Source organism: Rhinolophus sinicus, linkage group LG01 (assembly GCF_036562045.2).
Source record: "Rhinolophus sinicus isolate RSC01 linkage group LG01, ASM3656204v1, whole genome shotgun sequence".
In the NCBI taxonomy this organism is placed as follows: Eukaryota; Metazoa; Chordata; class Mammalia; order Chiroptera; family Rhinolophidae; genus Rhinolophus; species Rhinolophus sinicus.
In genome coordinates this window covers 143,021,603-143,034,559 of record NC_133751.1, presented here as the reverse complement: position 1 = coordinate 143,034,559, position 12,957 = coordinate 143,021,603, and the positions used below count along the sequence as shown (strand labels likewise).

At 31.8% G+C, this 12,957-nt stretch overlaps 1 protein-coding gene across 6 annotated transcripts in view; it reads right to left on the bottom strand.

The window, feature by feature from the left end:
- Positions 1–12,957, bottom strand: part of GALNT13 (polypeptide N-acetylgalactosaminyltransferase 13) — a 459,656-nt gene that overhangs the window by 174,131 nt on the left and 272,568 nt on the right. For all 6 annotated transcript variants that reach the window (XM_074336508.1, XM_074336499.1, XM_074336497.1 and 3 more), the window contains exon 8: positions 12,392–12,509. In XM_074336508.1, the coding sequence (XP_074192609.1) occupies positions 12,392–12,509 (118 nt within the window). The remainder of the gene's footprint in view (positions 1–12,391; positions 12,510–12,957) is intronic.

The window sequence follows — 12,957 nt, the reverse complement described above, 5'->3', positions numbered from 1 at the left end:
CAAAAACAACAAAAGAACAAGACAAACAAATGAGAAACAGAAACTCATAGACACAGACAATAGTTTAGTGGTTGCCAGAGGGTAAGGGGGGTGGGGGGTGGGAGATGAGGGTAAGGGGGATCGAATATATGGTGATGGAAGGAGAACTGACTCTGGGTGATGAACACACAATGGGATTTATAGATGATGTAATACAGAATTGTACACCTGAAATCTATGTAATTTTACTAACAATTGTCACCCCAATAAATTTAGGAAATAAATTAAAAAAAAAAAGAATGTGTTAGGCATATTTCAAATGTAAATAAGCAGGATAATTGCCTTAATTCTCAGCGCCACTTTGTATGATTAAATATACCACATGGGAGGCTGTAGTAAATTTTGGCCATGACAGAAGCTGTCAAAGTTTTCTGTACAATTAATTCTGAGCACATTAACATTGTTCATATATCTCTTTTTGTTGCCATAAATAGTTAAATTGAGGTCCTTTATATTTAGAATCAGAGGATCATAAAGAATTTTCTAGCAAATGCTTGTGCATATGGGGTATCTGTGCACATTAGCAGAGAAGGGTCAGTAAACAGTCACAGAATTGGAGTTTGTTTCCTAAAGGTGACGTTTCAGATATTTATTTCTAATAAAGATTCTTAGTTTCTAATTGTACTGAAATTCACTAAAAAGCCAGGTATATCTGTCTTATTGCTATATACAGGGAAATTCTGTTCAGTATGTTTGAAATATGACTTTTTTTCTTTTTTAAAGAACAACATTAAAATTGTTGTTTTTTATCGTAGTTCAAAAATGAAGTTCCTCTTCCAAGAATCTTTATTTCCATTTGATGGTTTAATTCAAGAACAAGAAAGAAAACAGTGATCTTCCAATAAAATATATTTCCAATGTGTATATTTCTGGATAAATCTTTTAAAATTATTAATTTCTGCTTTATATGCTCATGGAAAAGACAATGTATATTTCACACATTATTATTTTTATATAATTTTCATTCCATTTCTTTATCTTTTTATGCATTTAATTCCTATCCATCTCTAAGTATTTCATTATTCCCTAACTATCTTAATCATCTGAGTCCCAACTCTGTCAGGATGTCTGGTGAGTACTACTCAGCACTCATTTGCAATACAGACCATTTATGCTGTAAACTTTTTAAATCCATATATTTATTGTCACATTATATACTTTACAATAACTACTACTAGAGACTTACATGCTGTGTTTTCATATTTAATTATTCATACTCACACAGACTCACATACAGAAATTTAGATAGATGATAGATAGATAGATAGATAGATAGATAGATAGATAGATAGATAGATAAATTGACAAAATAAACAGATAAAGAGTAGATAGAATAGGTTAGACATTAGATGACTGTATTTGCAGGCTGATAAATGTAACATATATTTACATTCTCTACAAAAACACTCATATGATAAGACTCTTTGTGAGGCATGAAAAAGAGCCATGAAATGTTATTGGTTCAAGAAGGCGCTAAATTGTGAGTGGTACTGACAATCCAAGAAAATTGTTTTAAAAAAATCACTTTAAGAGATAATTAAGTAACTGTAAAAGAGAACCAGAGATTAATAACAAATCCTAGTGTACCTCTCCTGTGTCTCCTGCAATGCCTTATATTGCTGAAAACATAAGTCTGTCTCTATGTAGTATGTTTACAAGGTGAAGCATCAGATCAATGACCGTTCAATATGTCTATTCTCGTATTTTGCTTTGGTGAACCAGGAAGTTTTAATGAAGAGGTAATCCAAATTACCAAGCCTCAGGCTATTATAATTTTAAAAGCAAAACAAGTTCTGCTAATGTTTCCTAACATTCTCCTAAATTTTGATTAATGTCTAATTTTCCTGTTGTTTTCTTTTCTAAGGGAGAATATTAAATCAGCTATTTATTTTAGTTAACATTCAAAAATAAAATTCTAACACATTTATATGGAAAAACAGAGTCTTCTATAGACATCTTAGTTAAATATGATTATATGGCTCCTACTTACCCAATGCTTTAAAAATATATACAATGGATGTAATAGTCTTTAGAAACAATCTCAGCTACCGCTTATCTAGAAATATTTTATTCTGTGATTTCAACTAAACAAAGAATAAAGAGATTGAGTGAGACATGTTTAAACAATGAATTAAAGTAGCGTGATGGTCCAGACAACAGAAAATCTGATTGTAAGCACAGAAACTAAAAATTGAAGTCATTTGTGATGTGTTTAAGGATTACCCTGCACCAAATAGGTAACTAGAGAGAAGTGTGCTGAACTGTATCATTAATGCTGGTTTATATTCTTTATGGAGGCTATACATGAACATGATCTTAGTTATGACCACTTAGCTTTTTTTTTTTTTAAAGGCTAATAATGGAACGGACTTTCAGTTATAAGATGAATAAGGTCTAAGCTCTAATGTGCAATATTGTAACTATAGTTAATAATGTTGTTAATTATATACCGGCAGACTTTAAAGATACTGCAGGTTCAGTTCCAGACCACCATAATCAAGTGATTATGACAATAAAGTGAATCACACGAATTTTTTGGTTTCCCAGTGTATATAATAGTTATATTTGCATTAAACTACTGTCTATTAAGTTGGCAATAGCATATGTCTTAAAAAAACAACGTGCATACCTTAATTAAAAAATACTGTATTGCTAAAAAATGCTAACCATTTTCTGAGCCTGTTGGGAAAACGGTGCCAATAAACTTGCTCTGTGCAAGGCTGACACAAAACTTCAATTTGTAAAAAATGCAGTATCTGTGAGTCGCAATGAAACAAAATGCAACAAATCAAAGCACAAAAAAAGATATGCCTACTTGAAATTTGCTGAGAGTAGGTAAATATTCTCACCAAAAAACCAAACAACAAAACAAAACAACAACAACAACAAAACTCCAACAATCTGAGGTGATGGATATTAATTAGGTTGACTGTGGTAATCACTGCACTATATATATATATATATATAATCACTATATACATATATATAAAATCATCATGTTGTAAACCTCAAATAAATAAAATTTTTACTTGTCAATTACACCTCAATAAAGTTGGAAAAATACAGGCTAAGAAATCTATATATAAACATTATAAGAGTGTTTTATCATATTTAAAGAAAACTGTTCTACAAAACCATCTCCCCCAAAACTGTGGGTCATATGAACTTTGTTAGATTAAGTTCACTTAAGTGACATTTTCTATTACAGTCTAGTTTTTATCTTGAACAAATAAAACAAAAACAGTAAAGTTTTAAACAGAAACAAATAATCCATTATGCTCATATTTGTGTGAATTAAGTTTTTAAAGAGTTCTAAAAGAAATAACTAAACTTTTGTCTAAATTTATTTCTAACAGATTATGACTGACATTTCCACTCGTCAAAATTTGAATTGTGTGGACATTTCTAGAAAGTTCTTTACTTTCTTTTAATACTTTAAAAAAAACTGGACACTACAATCCCCAAAAGTTTACATGCTTCTTTGTCTCATTTACCATACTATTCTGTTCAATAAAAACGTTTGCCTTTTATTTTTCCATTATTTATGATGTCAGCTCCCATTTCTTTTTCACATCATTGCTTGTGCAATTTGGAAATGTCACATCATAGGGCTTTTCACTTAGTTATATCCTTCAGATTAATATACTGTTGTTATCACTGTGATTTTAAAGTGAAAGAAAATTGGAGCATTTAAATTCCATCCTGCCAATTAAAATATTGATTATTGACAAAACAGCTTCTTTTTAAGGACAATGATAATAATAAAATTAATGTTTCCATAGTATAGTAGTTTTTAAAAACTTCAATAAGTATTATCTCATTTAATCCACACATCTGTCCTGAGAGGTAGATTGTTACAATCAGATCAGTAGGGTAATAGATATATACTATGCCAGAGGGGCAATAGATTGGGGGAGGAGGGTTATGACTTTGTGAGGGATGAAATGTCTAACTATTGCATTGTTTTGTACACCTGAAACTAATTAAAAAACAGTACAATAAGACGAAAAATAAATGATAAAAGAATAGAGTAAATAGTCTAAGACATATTGAGAATCTGAACTAAAGTATGCAGGTCTACAGTGGAAGATACAATCAATTATATTTTTCCTTCATTTATTTCCCTTTGATGATGCCTGCAGTGTGTGTGTGTGAGTGTGAGTGTGTGTGTGTGTGTGTGTGTGTTTCCCCGTGCTCGTGCTTTAATGTTTTAACAGCTTAATTAGAGTATAATTTACATATATCAAACTGCATATATTTAAATTGTACCATAAGTTAAGTTTTGGCATATGTGATGCCTGTGAGGTTATCACCACAATCAAGGTAATGAATATATACATTATCCCTGAATGTTTTCATAAACCTTCTTGAAATCCCTCCTTCCAATCCTTGTCTCTCACCCCAATCTCCTGTGCATAGACAATTTATTTGTTATTTGTCACTTATAGATTAGTTTGCATTGAACTAAAATTTTATAGATAATAAATTGACTCATATAGTATGTAATCTTTTTGTTAGCATGTTTCATTCACTGTAATTATTTCAAAATTCACAATATGGTAGGGTGTAGCAATAATCCCTTTATTTTTTTCCGTAGTAGTATTCCATGTGTGGACAAACCGTAGTTTACCCATTCACTCTTTGATGGACATTTGGCTTGTTTCTGGCTTGTGGTTATTGCCAATAAAGCTGCTTTTAACATTAGTGCACACATCTTATGGACATATGCTTTCCTTTCCCTTGGGTACATACCTAGCAATTGCTTAAGAAACAGTAAAACTATTTTGCAGCGTTATGGTACCATTTTATACTCTCATCTTCATTGCATGTGCAGTTCTTTTACATCCTCACCAACATGGTCATTTTTAATTTTTGTCATTCTGATAAATGTGTAGGGTTATATCTTTATGGTTTTAATTTCATTTTTCTAACTAATAATATTAAAGATTTTCTCGAGTGCTTATTTCTCGTCAATACGTCATCTTTAGTGAAGTGTCTATTCAAATCTTTGAGTCATTTTTTATTCAGTTAATTTTTTCTTATTACTGATTTTGGAGAGTTTTTACTTTCTTTTTTCTGAATACAAGTCTATTATCACATATATTGTTTAGCAGTTTCTTCCTGTCTGTGACTTATGTTTTCAATCTCTTAACAGTGGCTTTGAAGAACAAAACGTTTCCATTTTGAGGAAGTCCATTTTATCAATTTGTGCTTTTCTGCATTGCCTAATCCAAGCTCACAAAAGTTTCCTCCAGCGTTTTCTTTTAAAATATTATAATTTTAGATTTCACATTTTGAATTAGCTTTTTATATTGTGCGAGGTAGGTATTTAAGATATGTTTGTCCAAATGGATACCCAGTTGTACCAGCACTATGTATTCAAATACTATCTTTGCTCTACTGAATAGCCTTTGCATATTTCATTAAAATCAGTTGTGTGGGTATATTTCCTGATTTTCAACTTTGTTCTGTCTTTAAGCCAATACCACACAGTCTTTGTTATTATAACTTTATAATACATATTTGAACATATACTGTTAGTTTCCTAACTTTTTACTCTGTCAAAGCTTTTTTGGTTTTTCTATATCTTTTGAATTTGCAGATGGATTTTAGAATTAGCTTGACAATTTCTAGAAATAAAAAAAAAAGGCCCACTGGGATTAGTATTGCATTGAATCTATATTGATATGGGGAGAATTGACATCTTAACAATATACTAAGACTTCTAAGTATTAAATATGTATAGCTCTCCCTTTATTTAGATCTTTAATATCTTTCAGCAATATAGTGTATTATCAGAGTAGAGGTCTTTGTATATCTTTTGTCAGATTTATCCCTATTTTATATTTTTGGTTCTATTTTAAATGAGTTTTTATTTTAATCTCTTGTTTGCTGCTAATATATAGGAATACAGCTGATTTTTGTATGTTATTCTTGTATCCTGCAAACTGGATAAGATCACTTGTTTGTTTTAATGGCCTGTTTTTATAGATTCCGTTGAATTTTCTAGACAACCATGTCATCTGGAGTGACAGTCTTACTTTCTTCTTTACAAGATGGATAGCTTTTATTCATTGTTTTTACCTTGTTGCACTGGTAAAACCACTAAAATGTTACGTAGAAGTAGTAAAAGGCAACATCCTTATATTTTCCTGATCTTAAGAAGAAAACATCAGTCCTTTAACATTAAATATCATATAGGCTTTTAGTTACAAGCCCTTTATTCGATTGAGGACATTCTCTGCTATACTTAGATTGCTTTGGGCTTTTTTCTTGCTTTTGCTCATGTTGTTTTTCAGTTATGAGTATAATTTTTGTTTTGTCAAATAATTTTCTTGCCTTTATTCAGATGATCATTTGATTTTGTTTTTTTTCCTTTTTGGTTTGTTAACATGGTGAATTACATTGATTGATTTTTGAATGTGAGATCAGCCTTCCATTCCTGGAGTGAACCTCACTCAGTCATTAGTCATGACATATTTTCATTTTACATATTGAAAAGATTGATTTAATAAGGTTTTATTTAGAATTCTTACATCTATGTTTCTGAGGGATATTTATTTGTAGTTTTCCATTCTTGCAATGTCTGTCAAGTTTTGCTATTTGAGCAATGCTGACCTCATAGAATGAGTTGGGAGGTATTCTCTCCTCTTCAATTTTCTGGACATGTGTGTAGAATTATGCTTATTTCTACTCAAAACATTTGGAAGAATCTACCAGTGAAATCATCTGACAATGGAGTTTCCTTTGTGAAAAGTGTTGTTTTTTTTAACTACAAATTTCATTTCTTCATTATATATAGGGCTACACGGTTGATCTATTTCTTCTTGTGAGCTTTGATAGTTTGAGTCTTATAAGGAAGTTGTCTACTTTACAAAGTTCTCAAGTTTATTGGCATAATGTTGTTAAAATATTACTTCACAATCCTTTAAATATCTGTAGCGTCCATAATGATGTCACCTCTCTCATTCCTAATATTGGTAATTTATGTCTTTTGTTTATTTTTCCTATTAAGTTTAGCTAGAAATTTATCAGTTTTATTGATCTCAATTAAAGTTTTCGGTTTTATTGCTTTTATCTAAACATTTTCTCTTTTATATTTCATAATTTCTGCTTTGATCTTCATTATTTCCTTTCTCTTACATATTTGGGTTTACTCTCCTCCTTTTTTCTAATTTCTGAAGGTGAAAGCTGAAGTCCTGGATTTTAGATCTTTCTTATTTTCTTCTTTCTAAAATAGATGTTCAGTGCTATAGATCCCCCCTAAGTATTGATTTAGTGGCACTGCAAACTTTGATATACTGTATTTTCATTTTCATTCAGTTCAAAATGTCATTAATTTTATTTTGGACCTGTTCTTTGATCCATGGGTTATTTACAAGTGTATTATATATTTTCTCAATATTTACTCTATCCTGTGCCCCATGAATCAGTCTAGCTGAAGAGTACCGGCACTATTGCTGGTCCTAAGTGAGCACTGGGTGATGAGACCTCGCTAATTTTTCTGATGGTTCTTTCCTTGACTTGGGTCACTTTCTCACACCTATGCGCTGATCAGTACCTAATATTAACTGAGTTCTTTCAGTGCAACTTTCTCTTCTCCAACACTCTGTCCCCCAAACTCCAGCTGCCTTGATCTCTCCAGACAGTCAGCTCCATCATCTCAATCCATGGATTCCACTGTGATCTGCCTAGATGCCCCCTTCTGTTGCTGAAGCCTAGACACTGTCTCAAGGCAGTAAGCTGAGGCAATTGTAGGTTCTCATCATTTGAGTCCCACTAACCAAAGATCACTGGCATTGAAGACCTGCTGTGCAATGTCTTGAAACTCTTATTTCATGTATTTTGTCCATTTTTTATTATTATTTGTGTGAGTGTATGATACAGTATCTGTTACATCAAGTTCAGATGACACTTTTTAAAAACTCAATCATTTTATAAAACTGATATGAGTATAGGTAAACATTTCACACTGTAAGTTTTTAGGATGTTAGTAGTTATCTCAAAGGATATTGCAGCAGTCAAAAGAGGCACTTTTTTCTTTTTTTTTCCTTCTTCTCTTTCTGGGCAGGGGAGTGTTAGAATCATATATCAACCAACAATTAGAGTAGTAGTACTTTATACAAGTATTGCATACTTGGCTTTGAAGAGATATTTACGTACACTCTCTTATTTGATTATCTAGTCAAGGTCAGATTATTAAGAGCAAGGTTATTAATAACTGAAACTCAGGAGTATCATGACTTGCTCAAAGTTGCACAGCTTATATAATCAATACAATAGTAACAGCTGCCATTTATGGTGCACTTTATGTGGGGTCAGAGTATATGCACACTATACACACAACCTCATTTAATCATCCCCAAAAATATACACATGAGGAAGGTGGTACAATCTTTCTTATTGTAGATTTGAACAAACTAGAGCTTAGAAGACATGCTACCTTAACTAAACTCACACAGATAAGAAGTGCCAGAGCTGGGACTTAAACTCAGGCTTCCTGCCTCCTAGACCATGCTTGTAACTGCTAGTTTACCTTTTATGGAAGTGGGACATTCTTCTGAGTCCCTTGCTTCCTTCTGACTTTTTTTTTCATGACCTCAGCAGGATCAACAATGGCAGATTATCTCATTTTACAGTGAACAAAATATTGTATGTTCTTAGAAATGTTGCTCCTGTGCTATTGCTCATAAAAGGCAAAGACTTTTGATAGTGATGCTTGTTGGGTGGTACTTATGCTGATATCAGGGATATCAAAGATAGATAATACTTTTGATGGCAAATTCACATTATACTAGGCTCATTTTATCATCAATTATTTTATATGGATATTCATTTTTGACTTCTTTCTATCTAAATTTCAACTCTTACCAATTTAGAAGATCTACCATTTCATATTCCTCTCCCCTTCTTTATTTTTCACTTTAACAGTTATCACTAATATATTATTATATTTCACTTTTCTTGGTTATTGTCTATGTCCTCCACTAAAATATAAGTTCCACAAGGACTAAGAGTTTTGTCTGTTTTGTTCACTATTGTATTCCCTGTACCTATTGAGTAGAAACTCAATAAATATTGGTTAAGTAAGTTAATATTTATGTTTAACTCAATAAATATTGATTAAATAAGTTAATATTTATGTTCTTAGGATTTATTTTAATGATTGTTCTGTAATGGAGTAGAGAGCAATATCTGGAACTAAGTTTTCAGGAGCTTTGAGATATACCACTACATAGACTCACTGCTACTAGATATATATTATCTATCAAAAGAGACTAAAGCCAATAAGAAGAAGATAAGATCATTAGATGAGACAAATCTCAGAATTGTGGAGGGAGATCGCTGTTAGCGTCTCCTCTCTCCTGATAACCCCAGCAGCTGTTAGGACTAACATGTTATGGGGGATGAACCCTAATGAGTAGTGATGTAATAGTTAGCAGCGTAGTTGCTGGTCTCAGAATGCTGGGGTTCAGTTCTCCACTACCCCACTTACTAGCTCTATAAATATTAGAAACAGCTGTTATTTTCTGCCAAGATGTTTTATTCTGAGACTTCAAGGGATTCTTCAAACCTAGGAAACTGTACTCAAACCTATTGTGTGTAAGAGACTGGATGTATCTCTCTCTTGGGAGGTCCATAGTTTTCTTTCAATTTTCAATGTTTGCCAGTACTTACAATACCCTAGGCATCAAAGATCACTGTTAGAAAGAAATCTACAAAAATGCATTCCTTTGGATTGTCTTATACTCCCTTAAGGCCAGTCACTTTCCAAGCCCTTAATATTTCCTTGTTTTTTACTTAACCCTCTAACCTACATAAATCAGAGCTACAAAACAAAAATATCTTCACTATGATTACAATCACCTTTACACAGTTGAGGTTAAGTGATTTGCCTACAGTAACATGACAAAAATGAGAAAACCTCATACATACATTTATTTATTTATTTTTTTATATCACATTGTGTTGGTAATAATACCTATGTGTCTCTCTCTCATAGGAATGTGGTTCTTTGAGCATAAAAGCACTATGCCTTATCCATTTTTGTGGTCTCAGCATCTGGAAAATGTAACGCACACACTACATGTTCAATATGTGCCTGCTGTATAATGATCGAGTTGGACAGGAGTCCCAGGTCTTCTGATTATAAATCCTCAACATAGTCTCATTTCATTATGTCACACATCTTTTAATGAAATTAATCTAAAGGACAAGTCTCATTCCTTTGCTAATATGCAGTTTCAATGTTTTCTCTTATTCAATATCTTGCTTGGCTAGGATACTAACTATTAAGTAAACACTTATATTCATGTCATGGAAAGTAAAAACATGAGTCAAGAGTCTAACAGAAAGCAAAATATATAGTTTGTTTCTATTGATTTTTTTATTTAATAAAATGCTTTCTATTGAAAGCATATTGCAACTAAAAACAGTATGTTTTAAAACATTTGAAAAATAGTCACTTATAAGTACTTTATTTCCTAGTAATCTTAAACAGCCAAATCCAGTAAAGCTCCTGGATCATTTTCTAGGGATCTCATCATTCTTATGGCCACTCATTGCAGTCACTCTGTCTCCCTGGTATCTGCATACAATACTCTCAAATTTTCAAATTTTGTATCGTCAAACCTTCCTTTTTCACAGATTTATAACTCTGCTGCATTTTCTGATCAGATTGTCCTATTTTATCATATTATTCCACAACATTACTCCCTAACACATCTTTCAGTCCATTGGATGAAGAACATCCATCTTATCTGGTAGCTATGTAATGAATGTAAAGGGAGTCTACTGGCAGAAAATCAAAGTTAACAGGTGCAGAGAAAAGAGATGAATAAGAATCTTAGGAGAGAAGGAAAAAAAAATGTAGGCATTCCTTACGTAATCCCAGTGTAGCATCCAAGGAATATTGGTTAATGAATGTGCAAATACTCTCATCATTACATCTATGGGTAAGAGAAAACTGTTTTTAAGCTTTTGAATACCCTTCCTTCTTCCCTCCCTCCCTTCCTCCCTTCCTTCCTTTCCTCATTCTTCCTTTTTTCTTCTTCCTTTATTTTAACTGCCATCTCTTAGATTTTGCACTTTCAGAACTACACCAAGTACAAAGGTTGAATCCCCAATGTCCCCAAAGGTGGTGCAAAGATGTATCATGTGCATGATGGCAAGAAGACATTCCTGAGTATGGTATAAAGTCTTGGAGGGCAAGTACCACCAGCCTATAAGTACATAAGCAAATATGGGAAGATTAAAATTCCATTAACTAATGATGTTGTCAGACATTTAGCTATAAGGAAGGTTTATAAGCGAAAAATTGCATAAGAAGGTCATTCTAGTGTTTCTAAAATAATTCAGATTATGTAAGAGCCATTAAATTCCACATTATATAAATTCAAAGTAATTCTTATCCTAAATTTTTAACATTTTCTTATATAACAATATCAGATATATTTATATTTTGTTAGTGAAAAATAAACTTCACTTTGCAAATGAGAAATTAAAAGGCATAACTCTTGAACGTCATAGATAAATATATTAAAACTCCAATAATTTCATTGCATAAATAACTTTGGCAAAGCAATAGAGTGTTTTGACTATTTCATGTTAAATTCTAGAAAGAAAAAAACAGTTTTATTGAATTATTTCACTTAAAATAACTCTATATGGTGTGAAGAAAAAAAACAGTATGTTAGCATTTATTTGTCAGTAGGAAGTTACATTTACGTGTCTGTATTATAAATTTCCTAATACAGCAAAATAATAAAATTACTCATATGTTTACTAACATCATACATATGAAAGATTAATCCTTAATTGTCATTTACTTATAAGGTCATTTTATAAGTACATTTGCATTATTTAAACTGATTCATCAAACAATAATGCCTACGTTGCAAAGATTGTCAACTTACTTACACAATTACCAAGAATTCCTTTCACCATAGGTTATTCTTAGAGTTATTTAAGGATAACCTCAGGTAACATTTGAAAATTAAGATAACAAACACTTCCAAGCTTCAGTTCAAAAATACAAACTGATTTTATAGGGTAATGCTTCATTGAAAAAAATAAAGCCCTTGTTTTTTCACGTCTGAAATCCCTAATGCCTTTGTATTATGAATAAAACAATTAATTTTGAGAACTTTAAAAATACCTATAATTTCCCATTTAACAGTAAATATTGCATGCAAAAGACACTAGCAAAGCTTCTAAATAAGTATAAAATAACCAACTGATCAGTAATTTGCATCACGTCACAAAAAAGGTTTGACAGTAAATTACTGGGTTTGTATGTGCATGCTACAGCATAGTATGCTCCGAGTCAAAATATAAAGTAAAATGCAATTACCCTAAAAGACATTTCAAGATTCTCTCCACCCCAGATATCCATTCCTGCATCGTAAGTTCCTATCTCTTCAAAGTAGTTTCTGTCAATAGAAAATAGGCCACCAGCCATAGTAGGGGTCCTAGTTGAAAAAAAACAAAAAGAAAAGAATATCTTTTGAAAACAATGTGTGGAGTTTAATGAGACTGTAGCAAATATTTTTGAGACATTTTAAATTAAAAAAAATAATAGTACTCAAAAATCTCAAACTGGAAACATAAAGCCAAGGTGTAAGAGATTTTAAACTTAATGAATATCATTTTATTTCACATTTCTGTAAAACTAATTTTTACTATGTTTTTCCTATCGGTGATCAAATAGTTACATGGCAGGAACACTGGGCACTTGAGATGTGGGCATCTACACTCCTTCTGAAAGGCAGTGTGAAGAGAAGTTAATACTCTAGCACTACCCTTTAAGAGATTAATCGGTCATGAAACTACCAATTGTGATCTTTTGTCACCTAATTAAAATTAGTTTACTATGAGCTCTAGAAACCTGTGGAAATGGTTTCTCTATGAAAATATCTA